Source organism: Berghia stephanieae, chromosome 7, assembly GCF_034508935.2.
Source record: "Berghia stephanieae isolate SIO BIC M18660-M18661 chromosome 7, UCSD_Bste_1.3, whole genome shotgun sequence".
NCBI lineage: Eukaryota > Metazoa > Mollusca > Gastropoda > Nudibranchia > Aeolidiidae > Berghia > Berghia stephanieae.
In genome coordinates, this window is record NC_088366.1 from 8,834,458 (window position 1) to 8,854,457 (window position 20,000).

The 20,000-nt window shown below is 37.5% G+C and overlaps 1 protein-coding gene across 3 annotated transcripts in view; it reads right to left on the reverse strand.

The window, feature by feature from the left end:
* The window catches only part of LOC144976646 (protein-glutamine gamma-glutamyltransferase 4-like), a 52,662-nt gene that overhangs the window by 27,038 nt on the left and 5,624 nt on the right, over positions 1-20,000 (reverse strand). The window contains exons 1-4 of one of the 3 annotated variants that reach the window (XM_078920951.1): positions 10,041-10,485; positions 6,810-7,065; positions 717-959; positions 164-237 (exon numbers count right to left, since the gene is read on the reverse strand). In XM_078920951.1, coding sequence (XP_078777077.1) covers positions 164-237; positions 717-959; positions 6,810-7,053 — 561 coding nt within the window. In that variant the 5' untranslated portion in view covers positions 7,054-7,065; positions 10,041-10,485. Of the gene's footprint in view, positions 1-163; positions 238-716; positions 960-6,809; positions 7,066-10,040; positions 10,486-16,035; positions 16,305-20,000 lie in introns of those variants that run through there. The other 2 variants (XM_078920949.1, XM_078920950.1) reach the window with 2 other exon arrangements.

Sequence of the window (20,000 nt, forward strand, 5' to 3'; positions counted from 1 at the left end):
GAACTCTACAAGATCCGTGTAGGTATATCAATTTTCCACGAATATGAATATATATATATATATATATATATATATATATATATATATATATATATAATATATATATATATAATATATATATATATATAATATATATATATATATATATATATATATAGTGTACCATGTATGATGTATCATTGCCTTCCTCCAGATTAATCTTCACATAAGTCCCCTTGCTTCTTGACGGGTTATCTCCTGAGAAGAGAAGAGAGAAGAAATGTCCAATCAAATACAAACGAAGAGCGGTTTTCCAAAATTCTATTAACTTTGTTTTTCTTTTCTTCAAATTTTGAGATATTGAGGAGTATTTCCGCTAAAATATCTCATTCAGTCTATTATTTTATCATATCTAGACTTCAAATTCGCATAAATCCAGGGATATAATTTTTGTGCCGATTGACGCTTAAAATAAAGTTTACATTTCAACTTATCTCGAGGATGGAAAATCTTACAAAGTATAGAAATCGACTTAGTGATACTAGGCTGCTATATATATATATATATATATATATATATATATATATTATATATATATATATATAATATATATATATATATATATACATATATATATATATATATATATATATATACATATATATATATATATATATATATATATATATATATATATATATATATATATATATATATATATATAAAGGAGTACTCACCAAGTTTAAAAAGCAAATGAATGTCATCAATCTTTGCATCCCAAGGCCGCTGAAAGGTGAAGGTCAGCTTGAACTCCTGACCCCTTCTGACAACAACCTGCGGGTCAAGGAAATCCTCTACACAGTCGTACTCGTCCGTCCTGTGTTCCATCGCATTCTCAATGGCATGCAAGTCCTGCTCCTTCACCATCAAAACTTTCCTCTCTATGATCTCCACTTCAGATTCTTCCACTCTCAGTTTGTCTATGAAAGAGAGATATCAGTAAACAAAAATAACATCTGGGACAGGAAGCAGCTATTGGTAGCTGTATAACCAGGTTTTGCATGGCTCCCCATTCCTGAAGCAGTACTACTACTACAAACTACTACTACTACTATTACTACTATACTACTACTACTATATACTACTACACTACTACTACTACTACTACTACTACTACTACTACTACTACTACTATACTACTACTACTACTACTACTACTACTACTACTAGCTAGCTGCTACTACTACTACTACTACTACTACTACTACTACTACTACTACTACTACTACTACTACTACTACTACTACAACACTACTACTACTACAACAAACTACAACTACTACTACTACAACTACTACTTACTACTATATACTATATCTACTATGCTAGTAGTAGTAGTAGTAGTAGTAGTAGTAGTATAGTAGTAGTAGTAGTAGTAAGTAGTAGTAGTAGTAGTTAGTATAGTAGAGTAGTAGTAGTAGTAGTAGTAGTAGTAGTATAGTGTAGTAGTAGTAGTAGTAGTAGTAGTAGTAGAGTAGAGTAGTAAAGTAGTAGTAGTAGTGTAGTAGTAGTAGTAGTAGTAGTAGTAGTAGTAGTAGTAGTAGTTCTAGTAAGAGTAGGAGTAGAGTAATAGTGTGATGGTAGTTCTAGTCAGCAGTGGGAAGAGGACATACGGAGGAAGAGAGAGGGGAGAGACGACGACGAAGGATGGAAAGGAGGAATTAATAGAAAAAGGATGGAGGAAGAGGAGGGCTGTAAACTCGTGTACATGATAAACACTGGAGTTCGTATAATATTTTCCAGTATTTGTCGAGCACAATATTTGCTCTGGTTCTAAAGGAATTGAAGGCTGGTTTTCCTAATCTCGTTAATTCGATTTTTTCTACTTTTTGAGATTTTCCATTCATGAGATAAGTTAAAATGTAAACTTTATTTTACGCATAATTGACACAATCATTTCCTTAGATTTGTGTGAATTTGAAGTTTAAACGTGTTAAATTAATAGGCCGAAAGATAAATGTTAGGGGAAATAATCCTCAATATCTCAGAATAGGAAAACCGGAATTAGGGAGTTTTGGAAAACCACTCTTCAATTCAATAGGGAATGAGATTAGCGGAAGAGTAGCGTCCCTTGATTGGACGTCACGTTACAGAGAGAACGTCAACATGGTTTTGCGTATGCGTCTCTCTCGTCCTCGCTTTCGGTGAAGTGTCTCATGCCGCTTTCACCGTAAGCGAGGACGAGGGACGCATGCGCACAACCAACATGACGTTTTTTCTCTAATAACTTTTCCGCCGGTGACGTCCAATCAAGGGACGCTACTCTTCCGCTAATCTCATTCCCTATAGCGTTCAACTTAATCCTAAATGAATGGTCGATTGAACATCGATGATATATTGAATAACCTGAGGCAAAACAATAATTCGTTATGTCCGTAATTCTTTATTAAATGGATATGATTAAGGGAGAAATTGGATTCAGTAGTCTGATGTCACGCCGCCCGGCAACGGCGGCCATCTTGGTTCTAAACAAAGAAAATCATTACTTTTTATTCTTCAAGCTGGCTAGAAGTTTTCATATGTCTTGTGATCAGAATGTGCAAAAGTTAAAAGATGATCAAATTTATGTGTTTTTTTTCCCCTCTGGATACGCTTTTATGCTCGCCGGAGAAATATTTCATACGGGCGTCCGCCATTGTTCCGATAGTTTAGAGCCAGTGTTGCTAAGTTATCATGCGTCATTAGGAAGGAAGTGACGTTACGACTGTTGAATCCTATTAAGACAAAGGCATGCTTTCGATATTTCACTCAATGCGTTTTGGGAATGTTGTTCAGGAGGAAAAAAATATTTACTGAATTTTTATTCAAACACATAGCACGACCGTGGCCTTCGTAAAGTTATGGCCTGATACTGACCAAAAAATGACGTCAAAATGCCAGTCCTTTGCCACAAAAGAAAATAAATCGTGAGTTGTATTCAATAGTTCAACCAATGAAATAACTTGTTTCCATGAGCTCTACTAACGACAACTGACTAGGCGGTGCAAAAACCAAATAATGACGTCAAACTGCCAGTCCTTTTGGATTTCAGTATCAGGCTATAACATAACGATGGCGACGGCCCGACCCCTTTCTGAGTTCTGAACACCGGTAAAAAGACGTTATTACTTATATTTATCCCGTTTCGCACGTGGCTGGAAAATATGCTGAGATTTTATGACTGCGCGAATCTCGTGAGAACTAATCACGCAACTATAGACAGTATGCGCTTGGTCAAGAAGCTCACAGCATTGCCATCCGGAAGTATAACGGACCAACACACAAAACTATGTGTAACCATGAATTTTTATAGATAGGTCGAAGATGACGTCACTCAGGTCTTTGCTATTGTTTTTTTTTTTGCCATCCGCGTTTATGAGTAAGGCTCACTGAACGGTATTAACCCGACTATAAACGTTCATGGATACACACAGTTTTGTGTGTTGGTCCGTTATACTTCCGGATGGCAATGTTATGAGCTTCTTAGCCAAGCGCATACTATCTATTGGTTGAAAAACGACAACAAAGAACAGAGTGATAACAACCTCTTTCATTCTATTCTTTGTAAAACAGCCAGCGATATTTGTCCGAGCGGGCTTGTGGATAAGTCCGAATCCCTCATTTATTGGATTGGTCAAAAATCTACTGGTTAATTGTTGTTTCAGACATTGTACCAAGAAGGATGTGTTTTGACTGTGGGTGGGTTTTTGTGAGTTGATTGACTATCATGTCATACATACAGAGCATTGAAAAAAAAAAGAAAAAAAAACAATAACAAAAAAAAAAACAAACAAACAAAAAAAAAAAAAACAAAAACAAAAAAAAAACCCACAGAAAAACCCACAATCGCCCTCCCCCCCCCCCCCTCCCCCCCCCCCAAAAAAAAAGAACAAAAAAAAACAAAAAAAAAAAACAAAACAAACAAACCTAAAAAAAAAAAAAGAACCAAAAAAAAAATAAATTGCTTTTTCTTTTCTTTTTTTTTTTTTAAACAATGAAGATTATCACACACGCATTAAAAATATGACACGTGCAATCGCGTTCCTTGTGCAGAAAAAGAGCCAAGGTACTTAACACACCACTTACTCCCTGACAAGTGAGGTTAAATAAAACAGGATTACCAGATAGATTTTAAGTAATAAAAAAAAGCCAAATTATTGAACCAAAACAGTTTATCTTAAAATGCTAAATCTGTCTAGGATTCCTTTTCCCCGCTAGAATGCACACGCATGTAGTAATAAACTAAATCTTTATGTCTCATCAATTGATTTTTGATTTAATGAAAAGATCCTTTAGTCTTGCCTGTTCATGAGAGAAAAGTGGTTGTATTTCTTGTGTTTTTATCATTAATTTATCTTTAAAATCATAATATTTTCACAAACTTCTAAAATACAAATTGATTCCTTTTCAAACTGCTTCCAAACAAACGTCTAGTTTCTTTTAATTTGGCAATACGACGCCAAACTGGCAACAATGTAAAAAAAAAAAAAAAAACAACAACAAAAAAAAAACAAACCCTTTATAATGTACGACCCAATGACTGAAACATGAGTCATCAATGCTTACTTAACCTGTCATTGCAAAATTATTGTCAACAATGATACAATATTTGTACGGCTACGTGGTCTAGTGGTATGACACTCGCTTTCGGATAGGAAGGTCCTGAGTTCGAGCCTCGCTCGGCGCATAGTTGAGTCCTTGGAAAAGGCTCTTTACTCACATTCTCTCACCGTACTCAGGCGTAAAATGAGTACCTGGTCGTTAACAGCGTTGTCTTTGTCCGAAAAATTGTAGTATCGCCTAATAGGCGTCATATCTCGTCTTACTTGTTAAATGTTGCTGTTGACCAGGGACCCCTTATGAAGCGCTTTGAGTGATGATAGTGTGGTGGTGGTGGTTGTAGAATTAGTGGTAGTGATGGTTGTGGTTGTAGTAGTAGTGATAGTGATGATGATGTGGTGGTGACGGTTGCTGCTGTAGTCGTAATGATGATAGTGTGGTGGTGGTGGTTGTAATAGTAGTGGTAGTGATGATAGTGTGGTGGTGGTGGTTGTAGAAGTAGTAGTAGCGATGGTTGTGGTTGTAGTAGTAGTGATAGTGATGATGATGTGGTGGTGACGGTTGCTGCTGTAGTGGTAATAATGATGTGGTGGTGGTGGTTGTAGTTGTAGTGGTAATGAAGATGATGTTGTGGTTGTATTAGTAGTGACTGGACGGGACGGGGGCGCGGGGGGGGGGGGGGGGGGGGGGGTGGAGTATCCTTGAAACAATTAAACATCACCGGAATTCGAAGGAAGTTGCCCGTAACCCGGAATTTTTTGCTCCAGACCGGATTGCTTTTCCGGTGAAACCGGAGTTTTGGCATCACTGAATCTGGCATGGGATTAGAATATACAGTTGATAATGTACATACACATTTTTGAAATAATCCAAGTATTACCTTTGTAGTTATTCATTATTATGTAAGATGTCCTTAACATAAATAAAGCACCCAAAAAATTTTTTTTTAATGCCGACAATTTTATGACATTGCTCACTTTTTGAAGAATTTTTTGTATTTAAATAAAGAATCAGTGAAATAAGCATTTTAATGTGACATTTTTGTCTTATTTATCAGAGGAAATACGGTTTCAAAATGCCAAATTTAAAGAAGGATTTATAATTTCAAAGTACAGTTTTGAAACTATGTGAAGCCGGGTGGGCAGGGAAAGAAATAGCAAGAAAGAGGATGGGAGAGAAGAGAAAGAATGAGAGAATAAAATACACACACACACACACACACACGCGCGCGCGCGCGTGAGAGAGCTAGCAATAGAGGAGAGAGAGAGAGAGAGAGAGAGAGAGAGAGAGAGAGAGAGAGAGAGAGAGAGAGAGAGAGAGAGAGAGAGAGAGAGAGAATAAAGAAAAAGAGGAGCGAGAGGGGAGGGTAGAGAGAAAGTAAGTCATAGTCAATCAACTGGAAACATATTGACCAATGAGATTGCAATTAAAGAAATGGGCTGGTCAAATTTTTCATTGCATTGTTCCATTTTGAGACAGATGACAGCTTCAGCTATGTGATCATTAACCAATGCAGCTAGACAAAGACATAATAGCACTTGGTGTGTATCGAAATGCATAAACACACACATATGTAACACATGCATGCTGACGTCATGACACACCGCCCGGGCATTTTAATGTTCAACAGGCGCATGTGATGAGCGTTAACCAATCAGAATCATTCATTTGTAAAGTTGTCAAGGAAAAACCTAGACTTGTTTACAGTTTTTAAAGTTCATTATTGGTTGAACCATGGAATTGTGGAAACAGTCATGCTTACTCTGAGATAGATAAGGACACGCCCTTTGCTGTGGTATCTTACATCTTATTGGTGGAGGAAAAGACTTAATATTACCAAGCCTTGGAAATGGTGGCTCTCTCAGCTCTGAGAGAAAGTCAACTCTTGTTTTGAATGTTTCACTGATAGTTGCTTTTTTAAACTTTAAATATATATAACGTATCGTCAATACGTATGTTGAATTATTATGTTTTCATGTAGAAAAATGATTGTAGTTTATGAAACAACCAAAAACTGAAATTTGATCATTTTGACCATTTCAACTTTAAAACCGATTTTCTTCGTTTTCCAAATCCCGACTTAATGCCGCTTCGAGGCGTTGGATCACATATAGATCACTCCCATTCAGGTACGTATCAAAGACCACATCGCTCAGCCACGCTGTTCCATGATATGGTCTACATAAATAAACGTGATTAAAAAATAATTCTTTGTTGTTGTTTTGTTTTACCCTCCTTTTGCTTGCAAGCCTTTTCTTGTTCCTCCATTTTCTGTTTCGTGTCGTTGTCCATCTTGCATTTCTCGAACTCTCTGTCTCTCGAGACGGCCCTCCTCCTCCTCCTGCCCCCGCTCTCGTTGGTGTTGCCGTAGACAACGAGATGGCTTCTCTCAGAAGGCATCGCCTGCAGGGAAGTCCGCAAATTATCGGCGCACCGAATTCGCCTAGAAGACGTAGCCCGTGTAGAATCTGACATCTCTGGTTGTGTCTGAAAGAAATAATGAATATTCATCGTGAAGTGATTTAGTCTATTATGTAACCTGTTGAGCATTTTTTGAGCATTTGTATAACGCAAAATTCACTAAATGTGCTCAAAGAGGTTTACAAGAGGTCTCTAGCCAACAGCAACCCGTGACATGAAGGACAAGACATAACGCATGTTAGGCGACACTGAATTACAATCCATTTTCCGATAGAGACAACGCTGTTACCGGTCAGGTACTTACTTTACACTTGAGTGCGGTGCGAGAATTAATATGAGCAAATTGCCTTTTCCAAGGACTGAAGATTGCATCGCTCAGAGCGGGTCTCAAACCTAGGACCTTTCGACCGAAGGCTAGTGTCACACCCACCACAAGACCAAATGTGACCCATCGTCTCAAAACGGTATTATATCGGAACGAACCAGATGTCTAAAAGCCGCATTTAATGTCAACCTGGTCCAAATTATACATTGTTGGCATTCACACCCTAAAATATGGTATACATTCTCCTTAATTAATCATAGAAACTCAACACAAGTCTGATATTTCGGGCTATAAATTCAATTTTCAACATCTTAACCAACCCGACTTAATACCGTTTTGAGGCGAAGGGTCACAAATGATTATAACTAAACCCTTCAATCCAGGATTTATCCCAGTAAAAATGTATAATATTTACATCCAAGAATATGTTGATACAAAGATAGAAGCTGTGGACTGTAATAAACAGTAATAAACAAAAATAAATATAACAGCTTCAAAAAAAGAAGAAAAAAAAATACCAAGACACGGATTGCTTCGAGCTCAACATATTTCTTGAGCCAATTTATAAAAATAATAAAAACATTAATATTGATACTATTGATGTTTTTATTGTTAACCTTTTTGGTTGAGGAAAGGTTTTGAGCCAGAAACGTCCCATGTTTGGAATATATATATATATATATATATATATATATATATATATATTATATATATAATATATATATATATATATATATATATATATATATATATATATATATATATATATATATATATATATATATATATATATATATCAGGGTGTCCAGGGAAATCCAACCTTAAAATTTCCTACCTAGAAGTGAAATTTCCTACAAAGTATTTTATCAATTCTTGCCATACCCACAGTGTTCTATATGCTTTAAAAAAAAAACAATCCTACTTAAAATAGGTTTTACCACCTCAATACAATCAATATTTCAAAGTAAGAGCAGAGGTGAAAATGATAGAGATGATAGTGTAGTATTAGTTGTAATGGTTGTAGTAGTGGTGATTGTGATGGTGGTAGGGATGATGATGTGGCAGTGGTTGCAATCGCGGTGGTAGGGATGATGATGTGGTGGTAGTTGTAGTAGTGAAGCGGTGGTGGTGGTAGGTATGATGCTGGTATATAGTGGTTGTAGTAATAGTGGTAGTGTTAGGGATAGTGATGTGGTGGTTGTAATAGCATTGGTGGCATTGGTGGTAGGCATGGTGATGTGGTGGTGGTTGGAGTAGTTGTGGTGGTGGGTATGATGACGTGGTAGTTGTAGTGATGGTATGGGATGTGGTAGTGGTGGTGATGGGGATGATGATGTGGTGGCAGTTGTAGTAGTAAAATAATAAAATTGTGTGCACAGCAGTTGTCCTTCATACATTTTTGACATCTCATTTTAAGCAAGAAATTCCTCGTTTTTCTCATTTTACTGGAAATTTCACCCTCAATCTCATTATTTCCAACATTTCCGACCAAGTATGAAATTTCTGACCAATTTCCAACTTTCCGACTTCCCTGGACACCCTGTATATATACATGGAGCCCACAATTTGTAGTTTTACGAAATTTTCGAGATAGTAGGCAGCTCTGCAGTAGTAGTAGTAGTAGTAGTAGTAGTAGTAGTAGTAGTAGTAGTAGTAGTAGTAGTAGTAGTAGTAGTAGTAGTAGTAGTAGTAGTAGTAGTAGTAGTAGTAGTAGTAGTAGTAGTAGTAGTAGTAGTGGTAGTAGTAGTAGTTGTAGTAGTAGTATTAGTTGTAGTAGTAGTAGTAGTAGTAGTAGTAGTAGTAGTAGTAGTAGTAGTAGTAGTAGTAGTAGTAGTAGTAGTGTAGTAGTAGTGTTGTAGTAGTAGTATTAGTGTAGTAGTAGTAGTAGTAGTTAGTAGTAGTAGTAGTAGTAGTAGTAGTAGTAGTATAGTAGTAGTAGTAGTAGTAGTAGTAGTAGTAGTAGTAGTAGTAGTAGTAGTAGTAGTAGTAGTAAGTAGTAGTATAGTAGTAGTGTTGTAGTGTAGTTAGTAGTAGTAGTAGTAGTAGTAGTAGTTAGTAGTTGTATAGTTGTTGTAGTAGTATAGTTGTAGTAGTATTAGTTAGTAGTTAGTAGTAGTAGTAGTAGTAGTAAGTAGTAGTAGTAGTAGTATAGTAGTAGTAGTATAGTGAGTATTAGTAGTAGTAGTGAGTAGTAGTAGTAGTAGTAGTAGTGTAGTAGTAGTAGTAGTAGTAGAGTAGTAGTAGTAGTAGTAGTAGTTAGTAGTAGTAGTAGTATGTAGTAGTAGTAGTAGTAGTAGTAGTAGTATAGTAGTAGTAGTGAGTAGTAGTGTAGTATAGTATAGTAGTATAGGATAATGATAATAATACATAACTATTATTATTATCATTATTATTATTATTATTATTATGATATTATTATTATTATTATTATTATTATTATTATTATTATTATTATTATTATTATTATTATTATTATTATTATTATTATTATTATTATTATTATCATTATTAGTATTATTGGCAAAATGGTACATCAGAGGTTTGATCAACGGACAATATATATAAAATAATATACATATAGATATATAAATAAATAAATAAATATATATATATATATATATATATATAACCATAAAATAAAATATTTTAGACAATACAAAATAAAGACTACAAAATTATACATACACCCATAAGTAAAAACAAATAGACCACTTACCGCTCTCCTGCGTAGTGTGTAGCTCCCTCTGTGTTACTATCTGTGTTACACTCTCGTCAGTTGGAAGAAAATGTTGCTGAGTTGCTGTTCACTATAAGTCCGATGCTCCTAATAATGGGGACACGCGGTGTGAAGAGTTTTGTCAATCGTTTATAATGTGCAGACTTTATTCAAACGCCAAGCCGTGCAAACAACTCATTCAAATGCCACGCTCGCCGATATAATCGAATAGATGTATCGAAAGTTTTAGGCTGACAAAAAACTCGAACGATACTAGGGCAAGGGGAAACATTATCAAGAACTTGCACGAAGTGTTTCTTTCTTTTTTTTATTTTTACGAAAGTCAGTCCCAGGTTCACTCGCGATGTGAAGAGTTTTGTCAATCGTTTATAACGTGCAGACTTTATTCAAACGCCAAGCCGTGCAAACAATTCATTCAAATGCCAAGCTTGCCGATGTAATCGAATATATGTATCGAAAGTTTTAGGCTGACAATTAAAACCCCGAACGATACTAGGGCAAGTAAATAATACCAAGAATTTGCACGCAGTGTTTCTTTTTAAATCTATTTTTTATTTTTTTTTTTATTTTTACGAAACCCGCCGAAACCCAGTTCCAGGTTCACTCCCCAATGGTGTACACTTCCCTGAGTCCCAGGTTCACCCCCAACTGCTGCTGCCTACTTCCCATAACTTTGTCTGGTTTCGGCGGGTTTCGTAAAAAATAATTAAAAAACAAAAAAAAAACAAAAAACAAAAAAAAAAAAAAAAAACCCTTGGGGTAACGAGGTACGAGGCAAAAGAATGATTGAAAAAGGTGGAAATTATATGAACTATTATTCTAAAAAGTCGATCTTCACCTCTTCCCTCCTAAAAAAAAAATCTTTAATGTTGCTATGTGTTCTTGTGGTGTGACACTCGCCTCCGGAGCGGAGGCTCCAGGGTTCGAGTCCCGCTCTGAGTGGCGCATAGTTGATGAGTCCCTGGGAAAGTTCGAATTCTCTCACCGTACTCAGCTGTAAAATGAGTACCTGGTCGTTAATAGCGTTGTCTGTGTCCGAAAATCGTAAAATTGTAATATCGCCTCACAGGTGTTGTCTCGTTTAACATGTTATGTGTTGTTGCTGGCTAGGGACCCCTTGTAAAGAGCTTTGAGCACGTTTTGTGGATAATGCTCTATACAAATGCAACAATATTAATATATTTTTATTAAAAAAAAAAAACAAAATAAAAAAACAACAAAAGAGAAAGAAATAAAACTACAAAGCTCCCCTCCAGAAAAGCGGGATTTCCGCTCCGGTGATTCTGCGTATTGCAGTGGTTTCATTTTCAATTGGTTTTAATCTCGCCTTGCTAAATAAATTTTTAAAATGCCCCCCCCCCCCCCCCCCCTCCCCCCCCCCCCCCCCCCCCCCCCCACTTCTTTGGTCCAATTGCACACCCCCTCCCCTTCTACTGAAGTTTGGCCAAGGTGCACCAAGGCTATTTGGGTGCCAATTATCTATATCGGTCGAATGTGAAATATTGCTTTAAAAATTCCAAATCAACGGGGCGTGACGGTTGCGGTGGCCTATAAATTTAACCCGATCACCTGTTGCACAATATTCGCGTATAGATAGTATGCGCTTGACAAAGAAGCTCATAACATTGCCATCCGGAAGTATACGGACCAACACACAAAACTGTGTGTAACCTTGAACGTTTATAGTCTGGTTAATGCTGATTAGTGAGAAGTACTCATAAACGCGGATGGCAAAAAAGAATAACAAAGACCAGAGTGACGTCATCTTCGAACTATCTATAGGGAATGAGATTAGCGGAAGAGTAGCGTCCCTTGATTGGACGTCACCCATAGTCTGTGACGTCACCGGCGGAAAAGTTATTAGAGAGAGAACGTCGTGTTGGTTGTGCGCATGCGTCTCTCGTCCTCGCGTCCGCCCACCCACCCACCCACCCGCAGCAACTGAGACCTAAATCGCTTCTTAATTCGTGCGATAAAATCGAGACCACTTGAAAAAAAAGAAAAATTATATTATTCCTAATCTCTCTCTCTCTCTCTCTCTCTCTCTCTCTCTCTCTCTCTCTCTCTCTCTCTCTCTCTCTCTCTCTTCTCTCTCTTTCTCTCTCTCTCTCTCTTTCTCTCTCTCTCTCTCTCTCTCTCTCTCTTCTCTCTCTCTCTCTTCTCTTCTTCTCCTCTCTCTCTCTTCTCTCTCTCTCTCTTCTCTTCTCTTCTCTCTTCTCTTTCTCTCTCTCCTCTCTTTCTCTCTCTTCTACTCTCTCTCCTCTCTCTCTCTCTCTCTCTCTCTCTCTCCCTCCTCTCCTCTCTCTCTCCCCTCTCTCTCCCTCTCTCTCTCCTCCCTCTCTCCCTCTCCTCTCCTCCTCTCCCTCTCTCTCTCCTCCTCTTCTCCCCCCCCCCTCTTCTCTCTCTCTCTCTCTCTCTCTCTCTCAGAGAGAGAGAGAGAGTGAGAGAGAGAGAGAAAGAAAGAAAAGAAAAAAGGAAAATAAAATAGAGAGAGAGAGAGAGAGAGAGAGAGAGAGAGAGAGAGAGAGAGAGAGAGAGATATGAAAAAGGGGGGTGGGGGGCGGCTAGTTACATAATTGGTTCACATTTTCAATTCATTTCAGTTGTTCTTCCTTCATTCTTCTTCGTTTTAAACAAATTCCTTGTTTTATGAATAGTTTTGGATGAGATTGGGTCGGGTGTTTATTATTTACGAAACCCGCACGAAACCCAGTCCCAGGTTCACTCCTCAATAGTATACACTTCCCTGAGTCTCAGGTTCACTCCCCACTGCTGTCTACTTCCCATAACTTTGTCGGGTTTCGTAAAAATGAAACACCGGATGGGAAGTACTTTTAAGATTTTTTGTGAATCACGATTATTTATTTATAAATCATCATTCTAATATAAAATAAATAAAATAAATAAATTCCCTTTATTCAACCCTAAGGGGAAATGTTTCTTTTATATAGAGCAATATCCACTAAACGTGCTCAAAGCGCTTTACAAAGGGTCAATGACCAAAGGCAACACATACTATTATGTAGAACGAGACATGACGCCTGTTAGGCGATATTACAAAACAATTTTTCGACAAAGACAACACTAATAACGGCCAGGTACTCATTTTACACATAAGTACGGTGAGAGAATGTGAGTGAAGAGTCTTTTCCAAGGACTCGATCAACTATGCGCCGAGCGAGGCTCGAACCCAGGACCTTCCGATCCGAACGCGAGTGTCATACCACTTGGCCACATAGCCGCACAATTACTAATGATATACACAGGAAAAAATATAATTGGAACTTGGAGTCAATGTCGTTATAAAGGGGATTTTGCTGTAACAGGTGTTATAGATGGTATGCGCTTGGCTTACAAGCTCAAAACATTGCCATCCTGAAGTATAATGGACCAACACACAAAACTGTGTAACCTTGAACGTTTATAGTCTGGTTAATACAGTCTAGTGAGAATTACTCATAAACGCGGATGGCAAAAAACAACAACAAAGACCCGAGTGATGTCATCTTCGTTCTATCTATAAGTGGGCTGTACTCTTCTCATCGATCATATAGATAGTTCGAAGATGACGTCACTTAGGTCTTTGTTATTGTTTTTTGCCATCCGCGTTTATGAGTAATGCTCACTGAACTGTATTAACCCGACTATAAACGTTCATAGGTACACACAATTTTGTGTGTTGGTCCGTTATACTTCCGGATGGCAATGTTATGAGCTTCATAGCCAAGCGCATACTATCTATAAGTAAATAATAAAATAAAATAAAAATAAAAATAACATTCCCTTTATTCATTCCATAGGGTAAATTTGTCTCGAGGTCTATTCCTAGGGAAGACCGGAATAACCCAGGCGTCAGTCGTTATGAGCGCCGCAAATTGAGCTAGGGCGAGGTGACTTGCTGAATGCCGCACAGCGCAGCGGCGAGTGATCGAACTCGGAACCTTTCGGGGACGAGACAAAGACCGTACCGCTGAGCCACCCCCCCCCCCTCCCGAGTTGTCTTTCAGAGTCACCAGGCCCACGGAGCCGGAGACGGCAATCGTTTACTATCCTTTGGACAGGACGCTAGTCTATCAAAAGTACTTTCCGCCAGATCTAGCAGTCCCAGATACCCAACTGCTGGGCGGAAAAATTAAAAAAAAAAAAAAAAAAAAAACTCGGCCGCACCCGGGATCGATCTCGGTCCCTTTACGTGTGAAGCGGGTGCTCTTCAAACTGAGCTATCGGTAAGTTTTTCAAGTATGGATGATTAATGGGGAAACAATGTTGCATCTAGTCTGAGCACAGCTGCTGCCACACAATCCTTGTTTGCTCTACGACTTGAGATATTTTAAAAGCTTTTATAAAGCACAATATTGTTGTAGGCTTGAGAATCCTCGTAAAAGCGCTCTAAGTAAATTAAAGGGAATTACTCTTTTGATGCCGTGCCTTTAGATAAAATACTCAAATTATCGGCCTGCCGGATGTAACGTACCAACGCAGAAAATGTTGTGGAACCTCGAGCGTTTATAGATTGTTCGAAGATGACGTCACTCAGGTCTTTGTTATTGTTTTTGCCATCCGCGTTTGTGAGTTGTTCTCACTAAACTGTATTAACCAGACTATAAAAGTTCATGGTTACACAGAGTTGTGTGTTGGTCCGTTATACTTCCGGATGGCAATGTTGTGAACTCCTTGGCCAAGCGCATTCTATCTATAGATTGTTCGAAGATGACGTCACTCAGGTCTTTGTTATTGTTTTTTTGTTTGCCATCCACGTTTATGAGTAATGTTCACTGAACTGTATTAACCCGACTATAAACGTTCATGGATGCACACAGTTTTGTGTGTCGGTCCGTTATACTTCCGGGTGGCAATGTTGTGAGCTTCTTAACCAAGCGCATACTATCTATAGGATGGTTGATGTAATTTAGTGATAACTAATCACCAAAATGACTGTCTAAAGACTAACAAAAAAGCTGATTGGCGTCAATTTCGTTTCTTCTATATATATATATTTTTTTAAAAAGTATGCCCTTCCGCCACGACATCATAAGATATCGTCGCTTTGGCATTCCACGAAGAAATATAGATAATTCATCAAACAAGATGTCTGATGTCAACAGGAATCACTCATATTGTCCAAGTGAGCAAATTGGTGGTTAATAATCTTGCTCTAGAAAAAAAAAAAACGAAAGTGCCTGAAGAGGGGGCTCGAACCCACGACCTTCAGGGTCACAGAGATACGCCTTAACTACTCGGCCACTTTGCCCCCCTAAAATCAAAAGTTTTAATTTCAACTCTTTTTTTTTTTTAATTACAAACAGTCTTTCCCAAGGAATCAACTCTGCGCCGTCAAAATCGGGATTCAAACCAACGACCTGCAAAGTTGAAAGGATACTCGTAATCAGACCGGTAATCAGAAGGTCTGAGGTTCGATCCCCATTCGAGGTAGACTGATTTTTTTAGATGTTTTTTTTTTACTTCTATTTTTCTTTCTTGCTTTGTCTGGCACCTTTCCTACACACACTAAAATCAAATTGAGCTTTTATATAGCGCAATATCCATCAAACGTGCTCAAAGCGCTTTACAAGGGGTCCCTGGCCAACAGCAACATTTAACATTTAGGACGGTACATGACGCCTCTTAGGCGATATTACAATTTTTTCGGACAGAGACAACGCTGTTAACGACCAGGTACTCATTTTACACCTGAGTACGGTGAGAAAATGTGAGTAAAGAGTCTTTTCCAAGGATTCAACTGTGCGCCGAGCGAGCGAGGCTCGAATCCAGGACCTTCCAATCCAAAAGCGTGTGTCATACCACAAGATCCCATAGTTCAGTCCTTGGAAAAGGCTCTTCTTTACTCACATTCTCTCACCGTACTCATGTGTAAAAAGAGTACCTGACCGTCTCTGTCGTAAAAAAAAGTGTAGGATCGCCTAACAGGCGTCATACCGCTAGATCACCAATCCTACTCAACAACAAGACTTACCTTCCTTTTCCTTTTCCTCTACCTTGAAAGCTTCAAGCTTTTCCATTTCCTTTTCGTCCAAGTTCTTCTCCCACAAAGCCGAGTCTCGGATGTGCGGTCTGTCTCGTCTTCGGGGATTCCCGTACAAGCAGATATTGACGGTAGAGGGCGCTTCACGTCTGTAAAACTCGTTCCTCATCATCAGCGTCCGGTTCCGCAGAACCATGGTGTTCTGCTTGTTGTAGTTCCTTCCCTTGCCGTAAACCTTGGAATACATGGTTGCGATCTAGCTGGAATGCGGTGGTGGATGGAAAAACAGAACTTATCTTTAAGTGGAATGAGCCAGATAGATGTATTCTCGAACTGTGAAAATGTCTATTATTCAACCCCTCTTTATAAATGATAATAATAATAATAATAATAATAATAATAATAATAATAATAATAATAATAATAATAATAATAATAATAATAAATATAATGATAATGATAATGATAATAATAATAATAATAATAATAATAATAATAATAATAATAATAATAATAACAATAATAATAATAATAATAATAATAATAATAATAATAATAATAATAATATAATAATAATAATAATAATAATAATAATAATACACATTTATATAGCGCTCATTCTCGTGTAAAACACAAGCTCTGGGCACTTTACAATATAAATATCAATTTTAAGTGAAAAAATAAAAAAATAAAATAATAACAACAATAACAATTCATAGCCAAATCAAGGATTCATATAGAGTCAAGAAAAACAAATACAGTAAAAATGTGTCTTGAGATTCTTTTTAAAAGTAGGTAAAGACTTGCACTCCCTCAGACCACGTGGTAGTTCATTCCAAATCTTGGGCCGAAACAAGCAAACGATCTATCACCAAATTTTGTTCTTGATCTTTTTTCCGAAATTTTCGTTTGGTCATTACATGATCTTAAAGTGTAATTTTCAAATTTACACATGACCACGTGATCTGTGAGATATGCCGGTGCTATACCAGCCAAACACTTATAAACAAGACACGCTGCTTTGTAATATGTGCGCTTTTCAATGGGCAACCAGTGGAGAGAGGCCAACAAAGGGGTTGCATGATCAAATTTTTTTTTGCCAAAAACTAATCTTGCTGCACTGTTTTGCAGTAGTTGCAATTGTTTAATAGAAGCCTGAGGCAAGTTGACAAGCAGCGAGTTACAATAGTCTAGTTTCGAAAAAATGAGGGAAACAACCAATGTTTTACATGTTCCAATTGCAATATACTGACGGATCGAACTGATTTTCTTCAATTGAAAGTATAAAGATTTACAGAGAGCAGAAATGTGAGCTGACATTTTCATTTCTGAATCAAAATAGACACCCAAATTTTTCACAGTCTTTGAAACTTTGATCTTTTCACCCCCAATCAACACCTCAAGACCATCATTCACCTTCAACTGCCCTCTATTTCCCACAATCATCACTTCTGTTTTTGACTCATTCATTTTCAACTTGTTTGCATCCATCCACTCTTTCACATCCGTCACACATTCTTCCACACGTTTCACAATATTTTCGAGATTTTTAGTTTTATCAGTATCATAAAGTTGCGTATCATCTGCATAGAGATGATAGCGCAGCCCATGACCAGTGATGACATTAGATAATGGAGAAGTATACAAAACAAAAAGAATTGGACCCAAAACAGAGCCTTGAGGAACACCAAAAGACAATGTATGTTGACGAGAAAGTTTATCTAAAATCATAACCTGTTGCTTTCTGCCATCTAAATAAGATTCAAACCACTGCAAGACAGTCCCAGACAAGCCAAAGGTTATATTAAGTCGTTTAATGAGAATACCGTGATCAATAGTATCAAACGCCGCCGAAAGGTCTAACAATGTCAGAAGAGAAACAGAACCTTTATCTAAAACATCAAGCAAATCACTCGCAACACAGCACAGAGCAGTTTCTGTGCTGTGGTAAGAACGATAAGCTGACTGAAATTTTTCCCATAGATTGTTTTCATGGAGATGTTGTGAAAGACGTCTGAGTACAACTTTTTCAAGGATTTTAGAAAGAAATGGCAGATTTGAGACGGGACGGTAGTTACTAAGGTCATTTACATTGAGATTTTGCTTTTTTATGAGAGGCTTTACAATTGCATGTTTATAGATATCTGGGACTTGTCCTGAGATAAGTGACTGATTTATAATATAAGTTATGCAAGGTAACAATTCAGGAAGACATAATTTCAAAATATTAGTTGGTAAAGGATCTAAATCACATGACTTCGAGGAAGATGAAAAAATTATTTTAGAAATTTCTTCTTCAGTTGTTTCTTTAAAACAAGAGAATCCCTGTGAACCCGAAAAAGGGTGGAAATTTATATCTTCATTTTGCACGAGGTCCAAATTGTTCCGAATTTTCGATATTTTTCCCGAAAAGAAATCTGAAAATGCATCCGGCTGCTTTTCTACCGGGATATTAGTGGGTAGACACATGCCCTTTTCTTCCCCTAAAAGTTCCTTTGAAACAGAGAAAAATTCCTTAGTGTCCCTCACTGATGACAGTTTTGTGTTATAATAGTTTCTTTTTGCTCTTTTGCAGGTGGTTTTATACTTATGCTTTTTTGCTATATATATCAGCCGGTCAATCTCAAGGCCCGATTTTCTCCACGATGCCTCTGCATTCCTTTTTTCCCTTTTGGCAGTTTTTTCACTCTGGTTAAACCACGGAGACGGTTTCCTGGAATTTATTTTCTAGTTGTCTTTGGCGCAAGCCTGTCGATGACGTTGCGCAGTACCTCGTCTGTTTTCTGTGCTGATGGTATATCCATTCTTCCTAGTTCCTCTGACAGATTGTTTTTGAAGGAACTAATGTCTATTTTTTTGGTATCCCTAGACACTATCTTGACTTTCTTTGCTTTCTCTTTGATGCATTTGAGAGTTGCCAGAATCAGATTGTGGTCTGAAATTTCTTTTTTGATATTTTTAATTGATTCAACAAGCGAGGGTGTGTCAATGATGAACCAGTCCAAGATGTGCCCCAATCTTTGAGTTGGAGAGGTCACTAACTGAGTGAGGCCATGTTCATTCAGCATATTTTTTATAATTTTAACGAGACTATTCTGATCAACATCAAACTGAATATTAAAATCGCCGATATAAATTTTTCGCTTATTTGATGTGTCTTTTGATACAAAATCTGAAAATTCGTCAGCAAAATCATTCTGTCTCAGTTTGTTCTTTTTGCTTGGGGGTGGTCTGTAGATACAAGTGATTAAAAATGAAATTTGAGGGTAGGTCAATGTGGTTTGGACACACTCGAAACTTTTGAACGAAATTGGCCTGTTTTGTATTTTAGACGAAAGAGCGTGTTTGTATATGATGGCGATCCTCCCTCCTGATCGTCCATTTCTTGGGAACGATTCCATCTTGTAGCCGGGAGGTGTCATTTCTTTCATTATAGGTTCATCACCGAACTGACGCAACCATGATTCAGTTATATATAAAATATCGATATCGTGTTGATCTATGACATCGATTATATCGAATGTCTTGTTTCTCGATGACTGTGCGTTAATATGGCCAATACAAATGTTATGATTTCCATGACTTGTTCTTATGTCATTTGTCAATATTTTTGTTAACGTCTGTGGTGGTCGAGTTGAACGATGACAGTTCACTGGACGTCGCGGGACTGTTGTTTCAATTACATGTTGTTTACGTCGACCACCACGTTTACAGACAATCTTTTGTTGATTGTAATGGTGTTCACGTTTGAGGTCGGAATGTGTGTTTTCAATTTGTAAACAATAAAAGCGCAGGGTGAATAAAAGTCCAACGACAGCCGACAGTAAAAGTTGGTTGTGAGAACGAGTAAAAATGGCGGGGTCTTGGTGAAACATTGTAAAATAGTCCGAAACAATTTCGATAAAAATGATGTCAAAACCGTATAAAATATAATTAAAGCAATATCACAATGGTAT